Consider the following 24,979-nt stretch of genomic DNA (forward strand, 5'->3'; position numbering starts at 1 on the left):
CAAAAAGTATTACAGGGGGGCTGATGATGTTGCTTGCTCAGAACAAAGTATCATGAGAATTTAAACCTCTTACACATAAAACTAAATCCACCCAATGTAGCCATTTTTCAAGCAGCAGCCTAGGAGGATAAGAAGTCAAGAAGGAAAGAGCAATTATTGGAAACTGAAAATTATAACATCCTAAGTCCCGGTATAATAGTGGAATGCAGTAAGTAACGATACAGAAAATGGGGGTAATAAAGTAACATGGGTCATATATTACAGAACGGCTAAAGGGAGCGTAATCATTATTTCGAAATGGCTAAAGTGTAATTGTTATTTCGAAATGGAGTACTCATATCAGTCGTATGGAAAGGAGAAAACTTAATACACAGCTGTCAGTGATTTCAGTTCTGCACTTTGGCCGTGCTAATAACATCAATAAACCGGTAAGTTTGTGAAACCTAAAAAATGAAGTTGGAAGTTCCAAATTTACACAGATGAAGCTGAATCAATTGAAGTCGTCACCAGGTAAACAAAACACCTGACTGTTTCAGCAACAGATCATTCTGACATGCTATGTAATAGGAAGTACTTGAAATTGGAAGAGTGCAATCCTCCAAAGAATAGTGATGCAGAGTCTTGGGTCTTCTAAGAGAAAATACCTCTCATAATTCATCTTTGGAGATGGAACCTTTAGCTTCAGCATGCTCAGCATAAGATGCATAAGCTTTGATAATAGACACATATATGTCGACTCCTTTTAGATACTCTGCTTCATTTAAAAACTGCAACAAGGAAAATGTGTCAGAAATATCGAGTATTCCTTTTGCTTGTAAAGGAGACCATAAGACATACTCCGTAAAAGTTAGTAGGATTCATGATTGCTAAACGCAACTGATAAGCCAGCCTTGGATTCCAAAACAGAACCCAACAGATTGAAAGAAAGGCAAGAATTGGTGAGTTTATATGCTAGCAGCCTAGCACATTGAGAACGTTCGAAATGTTAAAATTTTAACTGCTTTTCTAGTGTCTGATATCTACTGGGTGCACCAGAAATATGTCATCTTACATTTTACTATAAGGTGTAACTCATTATTCCTAAACTAGTGGATACGCTAGAACCCATAATTGTGTGTGTGAGGGAGTTAAAATCAATTTTGGAGTGTAAAAATCAACTCCCTCTTGTATTTGTATTGTATTGGCATAAGTGAATCCTATAAACCCACCCACTGGCTTACTGCTCACACGACCTTCAACAAAAAGAGATAATGAAGTATATTCCATCAATGAGAACACTAGAATTATAAGGTGGTAAGATTAATTCCATCCCGGCCACAGCCAGGGTTCAAATATAGTGACCATTTTCCTTCCCGATTGAGCTATGTAGAGAGTACGTGGTGGCAGTTGGATCTAATTCTTTTGAGTATAGAAGCCCCTCCAGCACTAACCCCCTAAAAACCAGAGTACCAGATTATGAGATGGAGACAGTTTGTCACCCTTCCCACTCAAATACATACAGATGTCAAACAGACAGCGCCCATAATTAAATTAAAGAGAATTAAAAGAGGGGAAGCCAGATCTTTAATGTTTCAGATTTTAAGACCAAGGATGATTAGTTCATAACAACAATAAAATAGGGTTCTCAATATGATAATATGATCATGGGATTGAGTCCAGGCTTGGATTTCTTATCAACAGTCTCAGAAACTGAATTTACGTACAACTAGACAAAAGTAGATTAGGTCCATGCAATACAAGGAAGAGAATAAGAATAAAGGCAAGAATATTGTACCTCATTGTGGTCATGTAGTAGAATTGGAGTATTTGCCATAGGAGAGAAACCTATAGCAGGTAGGCCTTGTCGCCTAAAGTAACGACAATCTGTAGAAGCAGGGAAAATTTCTGGCTTTTCAAGTTCTCCACCAGCACTGCGAACAGCCTCTTCTAAAAGGGCCCACCAGGGGTTCGAATTGTCAGAAGTAGTGACAGCTGGGTTACCGAAGTTGTCAAGCACAGATTGCTTCTGCTTAAACTGCCCATACTACACATATATTAGTCAACTATGAAGATAGCAGATAATTACACTATTTCACCTTCCATATCCTTGGCCTTGTTTGGTAAAGAGAAAATGATAATAGACATCATCAGTAATATAAACACAGATTGCAGCACATGACATTACTTTATTCAGCTAGCAGATAACAGCAGTAGATTCTGTAGAAAATGTTCTGCAAGTAGCCATATAATTAACAAGTTCTACTACATAAAATTTTAAGCATGTAAAATACCATACAAGGAAAATAAACATACATAATTGTAGGCTGAGCATGACATAATTTTTTGAGGAAGAAGCAAGTCAAACTTTTGAGTACCTTTCCATCAGAAAATATATTGTAATTTTTTATAAACATTAGGCAAATTTGTCTCTGCACTTTGAAATCACAGTCTAAGCCATAGAAATGCTGATAGGAACAGCATTTTGGATATTATTATTAAGTTTGGTACAGTCAATTAACAACAGCATATTCATTAGTCAGATTCACTGTAGTGATTCAAATCTACTTTAATTGTCGAATCTACGCTTAGCCAGACAACCCTAACACAACTGTAGCATCTACACTTTCTACGGTATAAGTTGGGCAACTTAGGAAATCTAATTCAGTCATTTGATTTACTCTCAATGGATTCTTAATCTGGAATTTGAGAAGAGGGACTTTTTCCATTTGTATGTCCTTAACACACTACATTCAGGGGAGTTTGAAATCTAGGAAGAATAATCTAGAGGACAAATATTGAATTGATCTCTTCCCGTGCTATGATTTGTTGAGTGTAAGCAGTCTAAGAACCAAAAGGATGGATAAACTAGAACAAGCATTGGCAATCATCAAAGAAAATCCCATTTTCCTCCAACTTCCTTAGATAAAGACTGCGTAGAGGAAGAATCTAGAGTCGCCATCCCTGCAGGCATTTATTAATCATAGCTCATGACTCATGGCTATCTATGTGACTAGTTATCAAAATGTTAGGAAGATTAATGAGATTTTGTCAAACTAATAAACATGAAATACACACATCACATATAATTCTTCAATAAATTGGGAGGGGAAGGGGCACTAGGTTGGGAATATTAAATGATTATCACGTAAACTGATAGAAGAGTCCTTCAGACAAGAAATTTTAACCTCAAATGTCATGTTTCGTGAAGCAGGAGCCCACTCCTCAGCGATACGCCTTAAAAGGGCTTCTTGATCAGCTGTTGGTGGAACCCGAATATCAAAACCTGCTTCAGCTTCAGAAGGTTGCAAGTTCATGACAAAACCCTGAAAGAAAGAAAATCTCCATGTTAGAACTTAAACTAAGGCATATGACATCTCATCACTCATCAAACTATCAAGGACTATATTGATAATTAACCATTATCTGTCCCATCTCCCTGACCTTCACCAGAAACCAGGCCCTGGAACAGGCATGCTTCAACAAGCAAATTGATAACTGGGATGAAAAGGCAACCTTTGCTGTGTACAATTGGTATATAACTGAAAGTCTCACTACGAGCTAACAGGCATGATTCCAGCACTGTGGAGAAAGTCACCTATTTGTTTTCAAACAGATTATGTAACTTTATGTCTACTTTTAGGGGCCGTTTGGTTGGGGGTATTCATCAAAGAGAATGGGAATCGATAGGAATCATTCCCTTTGATATTGTTTGTTAGGCCATTTTTCCATTCCCTTTACCCTCTCCGTTCCCCCAAATCCCTCCAAGTTGATTCCCACCCCCCCCCTAGGTATTTCCATTCCATTCCCTAGCTACCACCACACCACCATACCACCACCCTCCCCACCACCGGAACAGCTAGCCACCCCACCAAAACCCCTCCCCTCACCCTCGCCATCCCTCCCCCACCCCCGGAACAACCTGGCACCCCAGCGAAAACCTCCCCACCCACCGAAATTACCACAACTCCCACTGAAACCACCACCACTCTCACCGAAAACCGCCGAAACCACCACTACATCCACCGAAAAACCACCAAAACTACTACAGCTCCCACTGAAACCACCACCATTCCCACCGAAAACCGCCAAAACCACCACTACACACACCGAAAACCACCGAAACCACCACAACTCCCACCAAAACCAGCGAAAACCACCACTCCCCCCCCCCTCTCTCTCTCTTTCTCTCTCTCTCAAAATTCAATTCTGGAATTTTCCCCCAAAATTCACCAAGAACCCTAATTTGTTTTCCTTATTTTGAACATTTGAATTCCAGATCTGAGACCTAAATTGTCGTCTTTTTGAAAATGAACACCATATTCATGGATCCAAGTCATGAATCTCCTTAATCAATCAATTTTTTTCCGTATTGGAGCCCTCGTATTTTTGGGTGAGCATGATGGGGTGCTTAAGAAGTGGTGGTTTTGGAAAGTTTTGATGGGAGTGGTGATGATTTCAGGAAGTTTCGTGAGAGTGATGGAGGATTTGACTGTTTTGGTGGGAGTGGTGGTGGTCTCGGGAAGTTTCAGTGGGAGTGATGGGTATTTTTCAGGGGAGGGGAGAGCTGTGCGGGCACGGGGAGCGGCGGCGAGGGGCAGGGGAGGTGCGGCGAAGGGTGGCGAGTGGTGGGGGAGGTGCGTCGAGTGGTGGGGTGGCTGGGTGGTGGCTGGAAATGGTGGGAAGTGAAGCAATTAGGTAGTTATGTGGTGGTTGGATTGGTGGCAGTGTTTCCCTTTATTTTTAAAACAAACAACATAGAAAATTTAAGGTAATTTCATTCCATTCTTTTTCATTCCTTTTGTTCATTCCATTCCATTTCCCTGTGTAAACCAAACGGCCCCTTAAGATTTTCCTAGATTGGCACTAATAGTTTCCTTTACTCAATCCAAAGCTTTAAGAAATGAAGAAAAAAGAAAGAAGATAAGAGGACAACAGGACTCGAGAGCAGAACTAAATATTCAACATGGAAGCTGCTTCTACTACTGACTACAGTACATAAAGCCTGGAGAAAATCAGGGCAGAGACTTACAGTTGGAGTTCGAGTGCCAGCTTTCAGAAACGCCATATTCACCGAAACCACTTCTCCTTCAGCTTTCAAGCCAGCCTTTACCATATCGAATTGTGTCGCTCGATATCTCCTTATGATCTCAATACTCTTTAACAAATTCTCCATTGCTGTATTATCATACAACTTAGCGCCATGTCCAGGAGCTCCTGTAGCCTTGATCACTGTCCACATCGGTGATCTCTCTGCATAAAATGCCCGATACTTTTCTCCTGGTGATGCAAGTCCCTCATCTAGAACAAAGGCCACATTCATTTTTTTAAACAAATCAGACTCGGCCAACTTTTCCACCCCATCATGCCCTCCAATCTCTTCATCCGGAACAAAGGTCAAATAAATGGTACGAGTGGGCTCAAACCCAGAATCCTTCAGCTTCCGAATAGCTTCCAAATACTGTAAACCCACACATTTCATATCCTACACAGCCAACAAAAGTCCCACACAAGATAATCAGCCATCTACAGAGTATACAACAACAATACCTATGCACCTTTATAAGCTCCCATCCTTAACAAGTTTAAGGAGTGACATGTACACAGCTTTACCCTATGATTATAAAGACTTAAAGAGGCGGTATTCAATTGACCAATACAGATATGCAGCAGGTTATTGTTACCTTACAACAAATTCTAAATGCAGTATAACCATTATAAATCAAAGGACAAAAATTTTGACTTCACAACTATTAGGCTTGCAAGTATTTCATCACAATTCATAGCCATAAAAGAATGACTAAAAAACAAGGTACATCATCTTGGACTTGGCAAAGTTCAATTCTATTACAATAAACAGGTCTTCATTGCAAAATACAGTATTTTCTCTACTACCCACCTCTTCCTTTTTCAAATACACAATCCCTTCTTCATGTTCAACTCCACCGCCCTCAAATTAAAGCCGTTATACTTCTTCCAGCCAGAATTAATAATCATGTGGATAGTATACTTTGAACTAGTAATGCAACAACTAAATCCGGACAAAGGTAGTATTAAAATCATGCAGCAAGGAAAACATAGAGTCAAAATTGATAAAACCATAATCACTACGTGAGTATAAAGTATGAATTATACAAAGTTCATCTCCACAACATACCCAATAATAGTACTACTTCGTATATAGTTTTTCTTCATTTGCAATAAAAATAAATTTCTAAAAATTAGATTGAAATAATTACCTGAGAACCTCTGGCATAAATATTGCCCTGAGGATCGATATGAGCACCAAAAGGGTCATAAGTCCATTTTTGGGATTCAACCGGAACAACATCGGTGTGAGAATTAAGGATAACTGAGGGCAAATTAGGGTTTTTTCCAGACCATTTGAGCAAAATTAAGGGTTTATTTTTGACAAATTCAATAGTCTGAGATTCAAGGGATAAAGAATTAGCTTGAGATAGAATAAAATCAGAAGCTTCATAGTAATTGGGGTTTGGTTGAGCAGTGTTAATTCGAAGGTATTCTTGGAATCTGGAAATGATTGATGAAGATGGGTTTTGGGTTGCTGTGATTGAGATGAAGAGAAGAGAGAGAAAATAGAGAATTGAGAAGAGGAAGAAGATGGGTTTTGTTCTTGATTCCATTTTAATGGAGCTTTGAGTGAACTTTGCTTAAGTTTCAGATAGCGGCAGGGGATATAAGTCAACAATAACTATGGCTACGCTATGACCAAAACTATAGATGAACACTTGCACAGCCTCTATGTTTTGATGTCTTTTTTCTTTTTATGAAAATTTATCAACAAAAAACCTTTTAAATGCCTCATTTTGCAAGAAAAAATCTTTTAAACGATTCTTTGTTTTTAAAAACCACCACGATCATTTTTTTTGTTTAATGAAATCTGGGCTCTCTTTTCCGACATTGACTTTCAATTTCAGGCATTGACCCATATGTTTTCCTACATACAGCCTACAGTTGGATAAAACAAAAAAGAGAATCGTTTAAAAGGTTCTATAACTCTATTCTTTGCAACCTGTAATCCATGCCTCACTACAAGAGCCTCAGCATGCTCATGGGAAATTGCCTGTGTCCTCTCTGCTACACACACCAAAATCTGCCCATCCGAGTCTCTTAGCACAACTCCAAGACCCATTGTCCCTTCTTTTCCTCTGATTTGAGTTGGTTATGCTTTAGGGTTTTGGCTACCCGCGCGAAGTTATAATTACTCACTTCTATACTCTTTTATTGGTCCATCATCTTATATTGCTCTATACAAACACTTCATATTTTCAAGTGTTTTCAAGTGTTATAAACTTCGGTGTATATGTAAGTGGGAAAATGTTTGGATGTTTTTTGACATGAAATAATAGGAAGAGATAAGTGAGGACAACATATCAAAAGTCGTATAGGCAAACTAATAGGGATAAATCAAATTAAAGGAAAACCACGATAGGAGTATTTCACACCCTTTATAATCCTTCTTTGACATGTATACTAACAACAAATGTAACTAGCTTTAAGAAACAAGATGAGGTTTTGAACATTGGATGTTAGTAATACATTTTTTTTTTTTTTTTTTTTTTTGTTAAAGCCATAGATAAATAACCACTTGTAAAATAAATTCAACTAAACTTCACTTGTGCTATATATTTAGGAGTACTTACAGTGCATGCAAATACAAACTTGTGTGTGTGTGTGATTCACATACTTAGGTTGTGTTCTATACACATTCATCTTATATTCATCATCGTATTCGTGGTCTATATCATATTATTTGGGAATAGTTGGGATGAAATGTCATTTCATGGGAGATGATTGGTTGTGAACTCTAACTAATGATGAAGCGAAAAACCATCTCTATAATGTGAACATAGCAGATTCAGATTTGATTGACATCTCATGTTGAAGTTTTAAATAATTTGATCTCCCTAATTACTTTCCATATTTAGTGAATACAATAATATCCTAAAATAATTCTTAAACACTTGCTCATATGGCAACTAATACCATCACCAATACGAGTATTATAAATTCCACAAAGTTCTTCATAGACTAAAAAAAAAAAAAAAAAAAAAAAATACTGTTTTTTAACTTTCTTTTGTTTATTTTGAAAGGCAAACTATTTTATCCGATAATCTCCTAAACTATTTCGCTAAAAAAAACACTTGGTGAGCAAGTAATTTTTTTATTTTTTTTTAATGAAAAAATCATGATCATAATCCTTCCTTAAACCTCTCTCTTCCTCCAAAACCCCCAAACTTTCAAAATTCTCAATTTCCCAACAAACTTTAAACCTCCTCAGAAAAACCCGATTTAAAAATTCCAACTTTCAATCAAAAATTGATAAATACACCAAAAACAAACAAACCCATAAAATTAACCAGTCTTAAATTCAAAAAATAAAATTATCAATTCCCTCAAATTTTTTTGTAAAAGTGCTATATATACCACCGCCATAAAAACAACAACTTAGAGAGAGAAAAAACAAAAAAAGTAGAGAGAGAAACAAAATGGAGGCATGTATGATTGAGTGTACAAGGAAGTTAGCAATTTGGTACACCAGAACATTCAAGCCCATTATGACCCACGAAGAATTAGAGCCCATAATGGCGACATTGGGCTTTACCGCCCAACCGGAAACTCCAGCCGTAAACGGTGTCGCTTGGAAGGAGTATTTGTACGCCGCTAGTGGTTATCGGAGTTTATCGCCAGATTCTCCGGTACCGTTACCGAAACCGAAACTTCCGTGTCAAATAATTAACGGTCGTCGTAGAATCGACGGTTTACATATTTACACGTATCGTGCTTTCATTGACGCCGTCAATTTTTACCTTGAGATGGAATTTATCTCCGATGTTTTTCATGTCAGGTTGTTTTTCTCTCTCTTTTCCTCTGTTTTGGTACACGTTTTTTAATTTTTGTTATCAATTAAAGTTGATTAATATGGTTAATTGAGGGAGAAAAATAAGGGGCTTTTTTAAATGGATTCGAATTTGATTATTCGAAGGAATAACAATTTGGAATACATGAGGGTGGATTGTTCTGGCCCTTCTGGGGCTAAGAATTTTGACTTGGTTTCGAAGAAACATGGAAGTTTGAGTCCTTTTAAAATTGTTATTTTGTGGGTCCACATATACCTTGTTTAGTTAATACTTCGTCCGTCCTTATTAATTGTCTTATTTGACTTTTTACGGATTATAGTCTTTAAAAAAAGTTACTCGTATTTCGAACTCAAATTACGGAGTATACAAGTAAAATGCAATATTTTTAATACTAGGTAATTTGTTGTGAAATTTTACTCACAAAATTATTGGAGCAAAAAATGGGAACAGAGGGAGTAATTATGAGTTAGATTTCACTATCATTAGCTAATTACAGAATATTAGAAAAGAGAGTGAAGGATAAGTGGTTATAGCTTCCCTCAGTATTGAAAAAAATAATTTACAACCTCTGATCAAGTAACCTCTAGTATCCTTGGTCACACTGTGTGGCAAATTTGTGTGGTATTTTTGATAATTTTGGAATATTAAGGAATTATTGGAAAAAAATTTAAGTCAATAAAAGTTTTTTTTGTTTTAATTAGAGAGTGATATGAAAATATTAGTGTCACTTAAGTTTTCACCCAAAATATACTTGGTCAACAGAAAAAAGATTATTGAAGTTCCGTGATTTACCTAACCATTATAGCTCTCAATTACAATATTTACTTCACAACAAGTTCAATTTTCACGAGTTTATGACTTTTGATTAGATAAAATTTCTAATATGTACTCTTGACGTATAATTCCCATGTTATGTCAAAGAAATATCAATCTAGTGCACAAACTTTTTGGTTATGACTATGCATGTAAATATGTATTCCGTAATTTGTACATTCATACATTGTAATTTTGTAAGTAGCTTTTTGTGAATGTAGAAAAATGTAGCAATTTTTTTTTTCTTCATTTGAACTACTCTATAGAGATTTTTTTTTTTTTTTAACAAACAACCAAACACTAATATTCGAGTAATCATATCATAAATGTTGGTGATATCTCAAATGATAAGGTCAAATAAAAGCCAATTAGTCATGATATCCATGAATTTATCATGTTAGCAAGGTTTTGGTCATATCCTTTGTGTTGCTTAGGTGTTATTTACTGGACTACTAATAAGGTACTTTTTTGTATTTAAAAGATTGTCTCATTGCAATTTCATGGTCACTTTAAAATCTTTTAATTTATCTTGAATTTTCATTAATTCATAAGAAATTATAAAGTCATGTGTAATCTGATTGAATTTGTGTCATTGAATTTTTTTATAATACTCCATAAGCCTTATAGTATAAATTTGTCACGTACAAAAATGAAAATATTTATATTTTAAAATACAACTTATAGGCTGCAAAAAGTCAAATGAAACAATCTTTATTGAATAAAGAAAATATTAGCCTAGTGGAATAAAATGACGTCACGCTTATGTTAGTTCATGGGTTTGAATAGTACCTCTCCCATTTATAATTATGATGCTCTTCTGGGGTCATTTATAAAAACTTGGATCTTGTATGAATGTACTATGATGCACTTTGATAAAGCCATGGTCCATATCTAAGTAAAGAAATGGGTCTCACTAGATTTGATGAATGTTAAGTCCAATTTTCCTGACTTGTCCATTTAAAAAGCGAAATCGTGCCTTCAATGTCTTCGTTGCTCATTTTGTACAAGTATCTTAGAGAACTTGTGTATCTTGCTATGATACATTGATACATGTTGAGGGCTTGATACTACGTACATTTTTGTAACTTTGTTAGGATATTAACTCAAATTTGTTTTGCGTAGGGGAATGCCGCTTCAAGCAATGTTTGATCGGAACAAGAAGTTTCGTAGAATGGATGAAAACGGAAGTGTGTTTGTTTACAAAGAAGGAACCCTGGATCAAGCTTCCTTCAACCAATACCACAAGAACAATAATGTTGATAGTAGCAACGACGAGCATAGCTCGATCATCATTCGCAACAAGGGCAACAACATGTCTATTGGCAAATTAGTTCCCCTGAAGGATATAATCGTTTTCATGGGTTTTGTTCCATAAAGAAATTGTAACTCAAATATATTTGGCAAAGGAAATTCTCGTCATTTCTGGTACATTTTATGATGTATAGATTAGTAGATGTAGGAGTTTGTTAGTTCAGGAAATTTTTTGGATAGTTATTTGTAGCTTAATTACTATACATGAAATGATGTATGTTTATTCTATTGAAGGTAAATAGAATATGGAAAATGAAGTTTTGTTGATGAAATAATGTTCTACTTTTGCTTATATTGCCCTGTCTAAAGTTTTAAATTTATGAAGCCTTTGGGCCAATACAAATTACTTCCATGTTTTTTTTTTCTTCTTGAAAATTTGAGTCTTGAATAACTCTAAAACCTTGACATCAACGTAATTTGATCCTAAGTCAACATACATTAAAAAAATCAACAATTAAGAACACATATATTACATGGTTCACTATCGATATGCATCCACACAGGTAGGTGAGAGACTAAGAGGGGAATTTAACTGTTAGGATTGTACAATTTACACAATAATGGTTAGGTTAAATCTTAGTCAAATCTTTGTCAAAAAATCTTAGTCAAATCTATCGTGACGATTGGCTTGCATATTTTAACAACTATTGCAAAGATAGGAACCACAAAAAATGTCTATAAACTTACAATGTAATCTTCAATCTAATGCGGAAATTCTAAAATTTCAAACTTAGTAGGGCGCCATATTTCGAATTTCAATAACTTGTCCTATATAATTTGGTTGATATTAAAATTATCCGATACATTTTAGTGACCAACAATTAAATTTGAGTTTGAAAATTTTAAACAAAAGACAATTAAATTGATTGTTTATTCTATAATAATATAAAATGCAATACCTTGGTCCATCAAATTTAAATATTTTACTCGATCACCAGTGAACCAAATAGATTATACAATACATTTTTTTATTTTTTTTTCATGCCATTAGTCATTACACTCACTACTTCATTAGAGAAATTCAAACAATGTTCTTATAGGTGCTCTCAGTTATTTTTGGAAGATTAGTCAGAGCATCATTATACACCATATGGGTGAAGAACCCTTCTCCCCTTGACCTCTGCACTATATTATGATTAAAATGCAAAAAAGATACACCCAAACTTACGCAACAATGAGACAGAATCACAGAACAAGTTTGTATACTTGTCTGTCCAAAATTTACCAAGTACCAAGAAAGAATGCAACAAAACTTCCCACAAGGCCACAAGCCCACAAGTAACATCATTTTGGAAAAAACCAACCACCTTATAGGAAGGGTTTGGGAAACAAAGCCTCACGCAAACTCCAAACAATAATACAATTTGAGCTACTCGATACTCATAAATACTACGGACTTACGGAGTAAATCGAATGGGTTACGACCTTACAATTACAAAATTGAAAGGGTTACAACCTTACAAATTACACTGACTATGTACCTATAAGCTATAATTTTTCTTAAATGCGCATATAAGCTAGTATATAAGCGTAATTGTATCATCTCAAAACACAGGGTGTAACAAACTAACAAAGTAGAGTAGTTTCCGCAAAAATAATCAAACACTCAAAAGTCCACATTTTTCTCCAACATATTGGCCCTACAAATTCCCTCCCCTAAAAAGAAGATTTGAAGTTTCTTCTTTTTTTTTTGTTTGTGTATAAAACCCTTCAAAAAAAACCCCAAATCGTTTCTCCGGGTTCCTACTTATTTTAAAGACTTTTAGCTTACCTTGTGTCTGCCACCCCCAGAAAAGCTGCTACTTCTGAAATGTACTCTACAAGTCTACATGAAGTAGTAATTAATCAAGCTTTAAACCCAGAAAATTCCCACTTTTTTTGACTCATTTTCCTCAAATTTGAGAAACCCTCTTTCTCTCTCAAAAAGCTCTCATTAATCCCTAAGAAAGAAAGGAAAAGAAACTTACTTTTTTTTTTCTCTTCAAAAATGAGCACAATCCTTCAATCTGCATTTTTCTGCTTAATTTTACTGCAATCCAACATTTTTACTGCTCTAAGTTATGATGATTTTGAGCCTCCAGATGATGAATGGGAGTCTGCTACTGCTACTTACATTAAAGAAGCAAATGGGTCTATTATTATTGGTAACTTCTTTTTTTTATACTCATGTTTCAAATTTTTATTTCTTTGTTATTGTTATTTTATACTCCATTATATTTTGCACTGTGGAAATTAGAAAAAAATTTAAAGATGGGAACTTTGGTTATGCTTATGCATCTGCACTACATTTCCTTTGCTTTGGTAGTGAAATTTGAATCAGTAACGTGACAACTTAACCCGGACAAAGTTAGGATTTTGCATTTTTGGAATAGCTAACATTATATTATTAAACTAGTAATGTGACATTTAAATCCGGGCCAAGTTAGGACTTTACAATAGTTAACATTAAACAACCAAGTTCACAGTTTTACATTTTTGACATTTTGCATATTGTTACATTTTCATGAATTTTCTCATTAAAAAGTACTAAAATTTAGTGGAAATGTAGTAATTTTGAGCAAAATTTGTTCCAAAACAGAAGGGGCATGTGGGTATGGTGACCTTCACAAGGCAACATATGGAAGATATGGAACAGGACTAAGCACAATATTGTTCAACAGAGGGAGTAGTTGTGGAGCTTGTTTTGAGATCAGGTGTGTTGATCATATTAAATGGTGTCAGCCTGGGAGTCCTGCAGTTGTCGTAACCGTCACCGATTTCTGTGCTCCAAACTATGGTCTACCTTCTGATTATGGTGGATGGTGTAACTTTCCTCGCCAGCATTTTGAAATGTCTGAAGATGCATTTACTGAAATTGCTGTCAAGTCTGCTGATTTAATTCCAATTCAGTACAGGAGGTAACAGATTTTCCTAAAACTCATCCTTTGATTTTGCAATATGAATGTGGATTGTTAGCTAGATGTTCTTATTAGTCGGATGTGTTGCATAGCACTAGTCTCGGGTTTTTGAGACAATGTTGTGTTGTAGAGCAGTCAAAAATTGACTGGAAACCAAAGAATTGGCCGAGAATGGATTTAGCTAACTTAGATTTGTAATGACAAATTTGTGAAAAGCTAATCAATCAGAAGTGGCTAAAAAAACTGGCAAATTAGCCTGACTGAAAATATTGGCTTTTTACGCGATTTTATGACCCAAGCTCCAACGTCACTTGTTAGAGACTAGCTTAATTCATCTAGTATTCTAGTGTGATGGGTTTCAAGCTGTGTAAACAGCCACAGGCTACAGTTAAACACTCCAAAATTTGGCAGCAATAAAGACTAGGAGGTGCCATGGTGATAGTTATTAGTCCTTGGTTTATATTATAAAGTAGCTCACAATGCCTCTTAATTCTTAGTTTACAAATAAAGCATCTGCTCTTTATTGTTGTAAGAACTATGATTTTGCTGAAAGAAACGAGGAAACTGTGGAGTTGGATGCAGGGTGGAGTGTGAAAGAGACGGTGGGATGAAATTTACAGTGACTGGAAACGCCAACCTTTACCAAGTTCTTATCACGAATGTGGGACTGGATGGTGAAGTAACAGGAGTGAAAATCAAAGGCTCGAGAACAGGGTGGATACCGATGGCAAGAAACTGGGGACAACTTTGGCAATGTAATATCAATCTTAAAGGGCAATCGCTCTCATTTGAGGTAACTACCAGCAGTGGGAAATCAGTGACTTCCTACAATGTGGCTCCCAGAAACTGGCAGTTTGATCAGACATTTGAAGGCAAACAAATTTACAATTATTAGCAAACAAATGAAGGAATTTTGAAGCTATTGCTGGCATTTTTAGTTTATTGGCTTCAAAGAGGCCTGATTTTGTAAACTACTAGAATTAAATAACATATGGTAATTAAATGAAAAGCTATGAGCTGCTACACAACCCTTTTTTTTTTTTTTTTTTTTTTTTTTGGTGATTGCTGCTTTATATTGCTTTATTTATGATATTCAAAGCTCTTTATAAATTATATCTCATGATGAGATCCCCACTGAGAGCCTGAGAAGTTGGCTGCTTTTGGCTACTTTGCTCCATGACAAATGAAGTGATGTGTTGATCTGAAAAGAAAAGAAAAGATTTAATTTGTTAGACAACTAATAAGAGGCGAAATGTCAAAATGAGCAAATTGCCTTTGGAGTCAAGGAAGGGTACTATTGACATGTTGCTTTTTGCTTCCAATTGTTGGGTGATCATCTATACATCTAGGCTAATCTGGAGAAGATATTGTCTCTCTTGCCATTAAAGACTGAATTATTTCTAACCATCATTTGTGGTTGTCTTGTTGATGTGTTATAATGAAGTTTGTATATTATGAACTATAAAGTGTTAGTGCGTTACCTATAGGTTTAATGGTATACCTAGATATTAAATATTATTCATATACATGCTTCGGATGCATAAAATAGTTTGCACTTCTCGATTTATTTTTAATAATAGAGATCCTGACTACAATGTTTAAACAAACTACAATGAACAACACTAAACTAGTGCTCCTATTAATTAAGCAATGTCTTTCCGTAAGAACAAATTTGACAAAACCGACTTGACCCTATTTGAACTTAAAATTGACTTAAATTGGAATAACTCGAAATAGACCCAACCAATCAAACAAAGTCGAAATAAAACAGTTTCTCACAAACTTGAAATTGTCCCTATCTAACCTGAAATTTTCCTTACCTGTATCATTTGCTCTTTATGAATATCCTATCTAGCTATCTCCGATCACCTATTCTCCTCATCAAAATTTGACCCGACCCATACACGATCCGTTTGCGAATAGGTTTGACTTAGAGTTTTGACCCTAATCACTTTTGTTATCCTCACCAAATTGCCCAACAAGGAGAGAGAAAAACACAGATAAAAACAACTGAGTAAAACTCAAGATATACCCCCATAGCAAAAATGGCGACCATGTTAGGAACGCCATGGATAAGAATCAAGGTCGTACCAGATTTCCACTCCCCTATTTTCCGGCAATCCTCACTCTCTCTCCACCGCAGCTTCCGCCGCCACTTCCGCCGTAATTTCTCGATTTCCGCTTCTTCTGATTCTCCTTTTCCGAGGAAGAATGACGGCGAAATCAGAGTTCGATTTGCTCCTTCTCCCACCGGTAATCTTCACGTCGGCGGCGCAAGAACTGCTCTCTTTAATTACCTCTTTGCTAGGTTAGTTCAGATTTTTGTTAATTCCCAGTTTTATTAAATTATTTTGCGATTTTTAATTTTCTGGAAATTTTGGTAAATCAGGTCAAAAGGTGGGAAATTTGTTCTGAGAATTGAGGATACTGATTTAGAAAGATCGACGAAGGAGTCTGAAGAGGCTTTGTTGCGTGATCTTACCTGGCTTGGTCTTAATTGGGATGAAGGTACTTCAATTTTGCTTCATTTCGGTTCTAGGTTTAAATTTTGATTTTGCTTTTGATTTTTAATTTTAATTTCTATAATTGATGTTGGTGTAGTTAATTTAGCATTCATGTTAAAGTTTAATTCACTCAGCTGATATGCATCTTGAGTTCACAAGTTAGTGAATTTTTTTAAATGTTTTGCTAGATTTAGCCCTAAGGGTCCAGTGTTAGCGTCAAATACATTTTCTAAGATAGTATGAATTTTCAGATTTTATGACAAAAATACGTGATGGTTAGTGTTCTTAGTGGTATTTAGTCCTTGGACCGTTAGGGCTGCATATGTTGTTTTTCAACATTGTAATGAATCAGTATATTTACTTTTGATGTACAAGGTATAGTATAAAGACTGTAAACCCTTGAAATGATGTTGGAAATATGTACCTCTTACATTAAGTTTCAAATGTACATCCGGGTTTTGGACATGAATAGTGATGTTAGTCATCTTGTTTCTTCAATGAGACCCTTTAAGTATGCATACCGAGTCCACAAGCTTTAGTTACTTTGATACTAGTATATAAGGATATATGCATTTGCACTAACTGATTTTGGAATATGCGCCTTTAATATGTGAACTTCGGAATTTGGTTGGGTATGAGGAATGGTTTTAATGATTGAGTTTCTTACTTTGTCCTATGAAGGATTTTTTGTACATTTTTAACTTAATTTTCTCGGTATTTGAATACCATTTTCATTTGTTATACATTGTATTGTTAAGTTGCAAGATACAATGTAAACTTGCCAGAAATGGACTTATTCACCGCCTTTGACTATCCTGAGCTTTCATAGCTTTAATGATTGGAATTAAGTTGGTGATTATGGTGTGGCATGTAACCTTAAGGTTTTTTCTAATACTGTGCATTGGCTTTGCTTTGGGATTTTCATGAATTCTGCCCTGTTCTCATGCCAGTTATTGGCCGTGGCTATTCATTTTTGTTAATCTAAACGGTTCATCACATTGCTGCTCCTAAACCGTAGCTCGTCTCTGGTGAAATACTTAGTGATGATTGTGATGCTGTTTGCTATATGCAGGTCCTGGAGTTGGTGGAGACTATGGTCCGTATAGACAATCTGAAAGAAACAGTCTGTACAAGCAATATGCTTATAAGCTCTTAGACTCTGGTTATGTTTATCGGTGCTTCTGCTCTAATGAGGTAACTTAATCTGGGTTGTATGGGCTATTGAGTTAATGTGGTACATTCTTGGCCTTGATTATGAGTGGTGACATGAAAGATTAAATTGATTATTAAAGGATAGTTGTAACAAAAAAATTCTGTTGAAAGAACTCACATAAAGGGAGATAGAATATGGAGATGTCCCCTCCCCCCCCCCCTCCCCCTTCCCCATATTTTAATGTCACATCATGCTAAGAATTGTATGCAGAGAGTGGCTCAGCTATCTGAACCTAGCTCTGGGTTCCTAAAAACCTGATTATATCAAAAGAATAATTAGTTGAATAGACTTGCACATGGATATTACTCTTCATTACTCAGGAATTATTTACTTATAAATGGCATCTATGACGAGTAAGTACTGATTCATCGGGCGCAGAACTTAAAACAGAGTGTAGGAGATTTATCATCTAGTATTCTCTAATGTTCTACGGAGTAATATTTCAGTGTTGGGATTGGCCATTGTAATTTAGCTGTTAACTCTATTTTGTCTGAATCTGAGGTGTATTGTTTTGCTTGACCGTTACATTGCAGCTACACTATCATTGTGAATTTGACTTGTTGCTGCTTCAAAGAAATGTTGATAATATGCTGAGTTCAGGTTCTAAGGCTATGTATGTGTCTATTAGGAACTTGAAAAAATGAAGGAGACTGCAAAACTGAAAGGATTGCCACCGGTATACAATGGAAAATGGGCCACTGCCAGTGATGTTGATGTAAAGGAAGAGCTGGAAAAGGGATCCCCATTTACGTACCGATTTCGTGTACCCAAGGAAGGGAGTCTCAAAATTGATGACCTTATTCGAGGAGAAGTATGTAATTTTTTTTTTATTGCCCTAAAATTAGTCAATCACAGCATGTAGCTATTATTATTTACCCCCTTTGTCTGGAAACATGAAAACATAAATGATTTTATTTTTTCTGTGAACAAATTTCTGAACCATCATTTAACTTCCAAATATGTTTCCACTTATATGGAGTGACCAAGAGGGGAGGTGAAGAAGACAACTATCATAAAGGGTATTTCAGTGACTGTATAGTTAATTATTTAGGATGGTTTTGGACCTTGTGGCATTAAATACTGGACAGAGGGAATATATTGTAATGAATTACTGATTTGTAACAAACTTGTCCCAGAAAATATAGTCCATGTTTGAACCAGGTTTAGCTGACATTTTTCTTCCTTCAGTTTTCCTGTCTTTTCTTTGGCTTTACCTTGCATTTAGTTAGATGCTTGTTTGTCCATTATTTTTTTAGCATTAGGTTACCTTGCCTACTAAAGCGAGGCAGGAAAATATTAAAGCTTTGACTAGTATTTGCATAATTTAAATAGAGTTTTGGCAAATTGTGGTTTCGATAAGGTGTTAAAGTGTTTGATAGCATCATGAAGGTTAGGTGGAACTTGGATACCCTTGGAGATTTTGTGATCATGCGGAGTAATGGACAACCTGTGTACAACTTCTGTGTCACAGTTGATGATGCGACAATGGCCATTTCACATGTTATCAGGTGAAGTTCATCTGGACGTGATGCTATCCCGGCGTATCTTTTCTCTTGCCCTTGTATTCTTCTTGCATTTTGATAAATCGTTTTTCTCGTTAGCAAATGGAGGGTGTCAAATGCTGAACCTTAATCTTTTTTTAACCTGCTTATCAGAGCGGAGGAGCATCTACCTAATACACTGAGGCAGGCATTAATATACAAGGTGATGTCTGATGTCTCTAGGATCTTTTCTTCGTTTCTTTTGATCTCTGGCTGCCTATCTGTTCCAACTGTCAAAAAAACTGAATATTGGAATCTTTTTAATGCTTTACTTACAGGCTCTAGGGTTTCCTATGCCTAACTTTGCCCATGTTTCTTTAATTCTTGCACCTGATCGAAGCAAACTATCTAAGCGTCATGGTGCGACTTCAGTGGGTCAGGTTTGTGGCGAAGAACAAAATTTTTTAATTTTATGCTAGCATAATGGTCTGAATTGATACAGTCGTTGAATATTTTTGCATTTGACAAAAAAGTTCAGGGAGATAGGATACCTGCCTCAGGCTCTTGTGAACTTCTTGTCGTTATTGGGCTGGGGGGATGGTACTGAAAATGAATTTTACACTATTGAGCAACTTGGTTAGTTACTCTCACCCTATATAAGCTTGTTGGACTGCTCCAAGAAATGTCATTTTTGTTAATTTTCATTTGTGTGAGTATTGTTTCATGTGATTGCAGTGGAAAAGTTCACTATAGAACGTGTAAATAAGAGTGGAGCTATATTTGACACTACTAAATTGAGGTAAATTTGAAACTAACTGTCATTTTGTTGACTTTATGCGCTGGATCTTGCATTTCGATCTAGTTACTTCAGTTTCTTGTTTACTTGTAGGCCACATGGATTCTGTAGCAGAATATAGTCGTTGGGATAAATTGCAGTACCTGTTTACTGACATTTTTTACTTGGATCTTGTTCATGGAAACATCAGGTGGATGAATGGGCAGTACTTGCGAGCTTTGCCATCAGATGAGTTGAATAAAGTTGTTGGAGAGCATTGGAAGAGTAGTGGCATCCTCAATGAATCCGAGGGACTGTTTATAGAAGTAAGTAAAGTGTATTTTTGAAATAGAGAGGGAGAAACTAATTTGATTTGCCTACATTTAGTTTACAATATATGATGTGCATTTCTATAGCCTAAATTAGTTGCTCACTTACACGTGAAAAAAAAAATTTGAACTTATGATCTGTCTTGTGAATGATGTATTATCTATTACTCCCTCCATCTAAAATTAATAAGCACAACCAAAGTACTTCCTTCGTTTCCTTTTACTTGCAACACAACCTCATGGCACACACTTTGAGGAAAAGATTTAAATACCCCATTGAGGCTGTGTTGCTATTAAAAGAAAACGGAGGAAGTACATCAATTTCAAAGTTTATAAAATGCAATTACAATTCATCACCAATTTCTAGGGAATATATTGAGTTGATTTAATTGTGTAACTATGCAACTTATTAATTAATTATTTTATCAGATGTTAAGAATCTGAGATGGTTAAACTGTGTGAGCAGGAGGCTGTTGCATTGCTAAAGGATGGACTTGAGTTAGTACCAGAATCAGACAAATTGCTTTCAAACTTGCTATCATATCCATTAAGTGAAACTCTAGCAAGGTACTTAATGAATTTTTAATCCTTGATTGAAGTTCGATTTAGTGGTATAAATGTTTGATTGTGCCTTCTTAGTTCATGTCCTGTGGGAATTTCCAAATGCAAATCCAGCCTTTGTATCTCTGTATGGAAGTTGTACTTGCTAATACTAGTGCTTGTTTTAAATTTATAATGGATGAGCAGCAGTTATTAAACAGTTTAACAATCAAGAGTGTTAAGTCATACTCCCTCCGTCCCTAATTTTTTACCCCATTGGAAAAATATAAGTCAAACTTTAAAATCTTTGACCATAAAATACTCTTAACCTATAAGAGACAATATAATCATGTGGGATTTTGTTGGATCCGTCACATTGTATATTTTATTAATATCTAGTTTTTTAAAATTTTTACACTTATAAATATGGAGATAAAACCATTGTAAGACACGTCTTGGATACCGTGAAAAGTCAAATGGGGCAATATATTAGGGACGGAGGGAGTACTATATACTGAATTGAGGCTACTCCCTCCGTCCCATAATACTTGACACAGTTATCATTTTCGTCCGTTCCAAAATACTTGACACGTTACTAAATATGAAATGAGACAACTATAAAAAAATATTTTCCTATACTCTCTTTGGGACCACAAACCCCAAAACCGAATTAAATCCTACATTTTCTCTTTTCTTACTACCCCCACCTCCCCCACTTTTTGTTTTCTTACAATATAAAAATACATAAGAGAATCTTTTATATAATACAAATATTTTAAATGGACCTACTTGTAATTTTCTTAAACTATGTGTCCACCCCAACGTCCCAAGTATTATGGGACGGAGGAAGTATTACATAGTTTCTTAATCCTATTCTCATAATTAATCATTGGTGTTATCTTTGAGAAAATTTGCCACTAAGGGAATTGCAAAAACTGTGTCTAAAACACTATGCTGGAACTTGAAGGAGACAAGTAATGCTTGTCTCAGCTCTTTGAATGAATTTGTGCAGGGCTGTATTCATAAGATTTTTGATGTTGCTTAATTTATCCTTTGTAGTTCTGAAGCCAAGCCAGTTCTTGAAGATGGGCTTTCTGATGTGGCAGCCAGCCTCTTAGCAGCACATGACAGTGGTGAGCTCAGTGCAGCACTCCAAGAAGGCCATTCTGGCTGGAAAAAATGGGTCAAGGGTTTTGGGAATTCATTAAAGCGCAAGGTATTTTTTTCCCCTTTGAGGTGATATGATTCTGTGTCTTCCCTCTCCTTTCTCTCTCTGATCTTATCTCACTGGAATATGTCATGGCAGGGTAAAGCCCTCTTTATGCCCCTCCGAGTGTTGCTGACAGGAAAGCTCCATGGTCCAGATATGGGAGCTGGTATTGTTCTTTTGCATAAAGCAGGGACTACTGGTATTGTAAATCCTCAGTTTGGATTCATAACATTAGATGAAAGGTTCAAAATGCTGCGGGAAATTGACTGGGAGTCATTCAAAGCAGACCCTTCTGCACCCGAACCAGCTACCACTGCAGCACTTTGAGATGCAACATAATTTGGCGCTTTTCCCCATTTCCATAGCCAAGTTGTTGCAATTTTGACCTTGAAGAGTAGCAATGCCTATTTTGCAGCCATTTTACTAGGCTTTTGTATTTGAAACTGGTTGATAGAATTACACAGCAATTGGATGCCTGGTTTTCGAGCACTGACCCGTCAATTGTTCAGACTTGTATGTTTTGATAGTTCTTGACTGATTTAAGGTGAAATTGTGTATACATGACACTTTCCATACCTCTCCATAAGTGTTTGGTCGAACATCAGAGCAAGAGATGGCGAATTGGTAACAACTGTTCTCACTGACCCAGTCTTTTTATTTGTGTAATACAAATTGGTCTATTCTTTGTTTTAGTTGCAGAATCATGACCAACTTGTTATTTATTAAGAATCTCATAGGAAGACCAAGTAAAGTCTACTCTATTGGATTCAGAGTACTTTACAGCGCAAATAAGTACACTTGAGCAGTTTTATAATTAGCCTGACCATTCAAATATGTGACCCAATAATAGTTAATACTTCATAGCACTTACTCCGTAATATACTAATGAGGTACGTCGCTTCAAATTATTCATTAATACTGGATTTCCATGACAAAAGGTTTTTTTCAAGAGAAATTTAATAATATTTAGGATAATTTGCAAATTACCACCCAAAAATAGTATCAATTTCTAAATAACCACCTAATTAAAATTTTATTTTAAATTACCACCCATTAAATTAAAAAAACGCTCAGATTACCACCCATTTTGTTTTTCCGGTGAAATTTCCGTCGGTGGGCCCCACTTTTTTTATTTTTTTCCTTTTTTTTCTTCTATTTTCTGGCTTTCTCACTCTCTCTCCCCGATTTTTTCACTCTCCTTTTTCCTACCTTCTTCCTTTCTTCATGCTCAAATTCATGCTCAAATTTTCACCAAACCTTAACAACCGAAACAACTTCTCCTCTTTCCTTTTCCCTGTTCCCAAATTCCCTGTTCTTCTCCTTCTGGGCTCTCTCTGTGCGCAGCTTGCCTTCCGCTGCTGTCGCCGCGCATTTCAGCCGCCGCAGCCGCAACCACAACCACAACCGCAACCATAGTCGGCGTTAACGCGTAAAACGCGATTCTTTCTCTCTCTTCAAATATAACTATCGAAATTAAATCCCTTTTCCCCAATTAAATTTTTTATTTTTAGGGTTTACAGATAACAATGGAGGAAATAGACCATTACATAGTTCTTGGGTTAGTTACAGGAGAAGAAGGATCAAAGCTCACTGAGAAAGAAATTTCCACAGCATATCGAAAAAAAGCTATTGAATTACACCCAGATAAAAATCTCAACGACCCAGATGCTCCAGCTAAGTTCCAGAAACTTCGAGTTTCTTACGAAATTCTCAAAGATCCTAAAGCTAGGAAATAATTCGATGATTTACTTAGGGTTAGGAGAGAGAAGAAGGTTCGGGATAAGCAATTCGATGCGAAACGACGTCGGATGATGTCGGATTTGGAGGAGAGAGAAAGGGCATCGTTTGTTGATCCGGAGAAGAAGGCTCGTGATGAAGAAGAGGCTATTATGAAGAAATTGGCTGAGGAAATTGCTAGAATTAAAGCTAGTTTGGCGAAGAAACCAGTTTTTGAGAAGGAGGAGAGGAGAGAGAATGTGGGTGGTGTTGGTGGGGTTGCATTGGATAAGAGTAAGGTGTTGAAGGTGAGTTGGGAGAAGGGTGATTCCGAATATAGCGCGAGTCGATTGAGGGAATTGTTTGAGGAATTTGGAGATGTTGAAGATGTTGTGATTAAGGGTTCTAAGAAGAAGAGTTCTTGTTCTTCTGCACTTGTTGTTATGGGATCAAAAGAGGATGATGTAAGTATCGAAATTTATGTTTAATTTGAGCATGAAGAAAGAAAGAAGGTAGGAAGAAGAAGAGTGAAAAATCGGGGAGAGAGAGTGAGAAAGCCAGAAAATAGAAGAAAAAAAAGGAAAAAAATTAAAAAAAGTGGGGCCCACCGACGGAAATTCCACCGGAAAAACAAAATGGGTGGTAATCTGAGCGTTTTTTTAATTTAATGGGTGGTAATTTAAAATAAAATTTTAATTGGGTGGTTATTTAGAAATTGATACTATTTTTGGGTGGTAATTTGCAAATTATCCTAATATTTAAAATATTTCTTGATACTAATATTAGTTAAAAACCAGAGAATTGTTCAAACAAAATTTCATGAGTTTTTTCACTTTGTTCTATTGGATGTTCTTTGTAATTCAATCACTTGTTGAAAATATTAATATGTAATGTGAAAAGCAAATAACTGCTCTTCAGCTTATATATATACTCCATATTTACTTTCTTTGAGACATGACAAAGTATTCTTCCATCCATTTACATATTAACCAAACAACCACTATATATATTTCTTTTTAAAATGATCCATACTTACAAATTTACAATGAGCAAACCCATTTATACAAGCAATTAACAAAACATTGAAACCGACATAGTATAATACTAATAACAGTGTACAATAGAATCTTAATTCTCAAATTCATTTACACAGTCAACATAATACAATCTCCTACATAAAAAGTCCATTCAAACTTCAATGTCTTAATCCACCATTATAAAAGTATTTAAATTTAGTATTATAAATTAATAATGCTCGCTTAGCTTAATAACATAACATAACTCCAATATTAAGAAATTAAATTAAATACCACGTGTCTGCTAAATTCTTCC

At 35.8% G+C, this 24,979-nt stretch overlaps 4 protein-coding genes and 1 pseudogene across 6 annotated transcripts; 4 read left to right on the top strand and 1 right to left on the bottom strand.

Moving 5' to 3' along the window:
- Positions 1–185: 185 nt before the first annotated feature.
- Positions 186–6,746, bottom strand: LOC110718702 (aminoacylase-1-like). 3 transcript variants are annotated; one of them, XM_021897589.1, is made up of 5 exons: positions 6,216–6,744; positions 5,009–5,461; positions 3,165–3,302; positions 1,775–2,023; positions 186–767 (listed from the first exon to the last, which is right to left on the bottom strand). In XM_021897589.1, exons 1-5 carry the CDS (start codon positions 6,618–6,620, stop codon positions 648–650), a joined length of 1,365 nt encoding a protein of 454 aa, XP_021753281.1. In that variant the 5' UTR covers positions 6,621–6,744; the 3' UTR covers positions 186–647. The 3 variants fall into 3 exon arrangements, with proteins under 3 accessions (XP_021753281.1, XP_021753282.1, XP_021753283.1); XM_021897590.1 differs by having other exon boundaries at positions 1,775–2,014; positions 6,216–6,743; XM_021897591.1 differs by lacking the exon at positions 186–767 and adding an exon at positions 1,119–1,232 and having other exon boundaries at positions 6,216–6,746.
- Positions 6,747–8,039: 1,293 nt separating this feature from the next.
- LOC110718435 lies at positions 8,040–11,216 on the top strand. The gene is made up of 2 exons (XM_021897267.1): positions 8,040–8,845; positions 10,794–11,216. The coding sequence occupies exons 1-2, from the start codon at positions 8,487–8,489 to the stop codon at positions 11,044–11,046; spliced, it is 612 nt and encodes a 203-aa protein (XP_021752959.1). The 5' UTR covers positions 8,040–8,486; the 3' UTR covers positions 11,047–11,216.
- Positions 11,217–12,597: 1,381 nt separating this feature from the next.
- LOC110718704 (expansin-A16-like) lies at positions 12,598–15,181 on the top strand. Its single transcript, XM_021897592.1, has 3 exons — positions 12,598–13,126; positions 13,561–13,879; positions 14,462–15,181. The coding sequence occupies exons 1-3, from the start codon at positions 12,970–12,972 to the stop codon at positions 14,772–14,774; spliced, it is 789 nt and encodes a 262-aa protein (XP_021753284.1). The 5' UTR covers positions 12,598–12,969; the 3' UTR covers positions 14,775–15,181.
- A 666-nt stretch (positions 15,182–15,847) lies between these two features.
- Positions 15,848–22,474, top strand: LOC110718705 (glutamate--tRNA ligase, chloroplastic/mitochondrial-like). The gene is made up of 13 exons (XM_021897593.1): positions 15,848–16,187; positions 16,269–16,387; positions 17,456–17,577; positions 18,225–18,407; positions 18,986–19,104; positions 19,252–19,300; positions 19,416–19,517; positions 19,611–19,713; positions 19,813–19,876; positions 20,064–20,178; positions 20,648–20,748; positions 21,781–21,937; positions 22,028–22,474. The coding sequence occupies exons 1-13, from the start codon at positions 15,925–15,927 to the stop codon at positions 22,256–22,258; spliced, it is 1,728 nt and encodes a 575-aa protein (XP_021753285.1). The 5' UTR covers positions 15,848–15,924; the 3' UTR covers positions 22,259–22,474.
- A 720-nt stretch (positions 22,475–23,194) lies between these two features.
- Positions 23,195–24,219, top strand: LOC110718706 (annotated as a pseudogene).
- Positions 24,220–24,979: the final 760 nt, after the last annotated feature.

The sequence above is a fragment of the Chenopodium quinoa genome, unplaced genomic scaffold (genome assembly GCF_001683475.1).
Source record: "Chenopodium quinoa cultivar QQ74 unplaced genomic scaffold, ASM168347v1, whole genome shotgun sequence".
Classification (NCBI taxonomy): domain Eukaryota; kingdom Viridiplantae; phylum Streptophyta; class Magnoliopsida; order Caryophyllales; family Amaranthaceae; genus Chenopodium; species Chenopodium quinoa.

Excerpts from the sequence above, each read along its gene's own strand:
- LOC110718704 (XM_021897592.1), top strand. The coding sequence starts at position 12,970 with ATGAGCACAATCCTTCAATCTGCATTTTTCTGCTTAATTTTACTGCAA. Across the intron at positions 13,127-13,560 it reads AAATGGGTCTATTATTATTG|AAGGGGCATGTGGGTATGGT; the intron begins GTAACTTCTTTT and ends GTTCCAAAACAG. Across the intron at positions 13,880-14,461 it reads ATTCCAATTCAGTACAGGAG|GGTGGAGTGTGAAAGAGACG; the intron begins GTAACAGATTTT and ends AGTTGGATGCAG.
- LOC110718435 (XM_021897267.1), top strand. The coding sequence starts at position 8,487 with ATGGAGGCATGTATGATTGAGTGTACAAGGAAGTTAGCAATTTGGTAC. Across the intron at positions 8,846-10,793 it reads TCCGATGTTTTTCATGTCAG|GGGAATGCCGCTTCAAGCAA; the intron begins GTTGTTTTTCTC and ends TGTTTTGCGTAG.
- LOC110718705 (XM_021897593.1), top strand. The coding sequence starts at position 15,925 with ATGGCGACCATGTTAGGAACGCCATGGATAAGAATCAAGGTCGTACCA. Across the intron at positions 19,714-19,812 it reads TTACACTATTGAGCAACTTG|TGGAAAAGTTCACTATAGAA; the intron begins GTTAGTTACTCT and ends ATGTGATTGCAG. Across the intron at positions 20,179-20,647 it reads CCGAGGGACTGTTTATAGAA|GAGGCTGTTGCATTGCTAAA; the intron begins GTAAGTAAAGTG and ends CTGTGTGAGCAG.
- LOC110718702 (XM_021897589.1), bottom strand. The coding sequence starts at position 6,620 with ATGGAATCAAGAACAAAACCCATCTTCTTCCTCTTCTCAATTCTCTAT. Across the intron at positions 5,462-6,215 it reads TTTATGCCAGAGGTTCTCAG|GATATGAAATGTGTGGGTTT; the intron begins GTAATTATTTCA and ends TTGGCTGTGTAG. Across the intron at positions 768-1,774 it reads TACTACATGACCACAATGAG|TTTTTAAATGAAGCAGAGTA; the intron begins GTACAATATTCT and ends TCCTTGTTGCAG.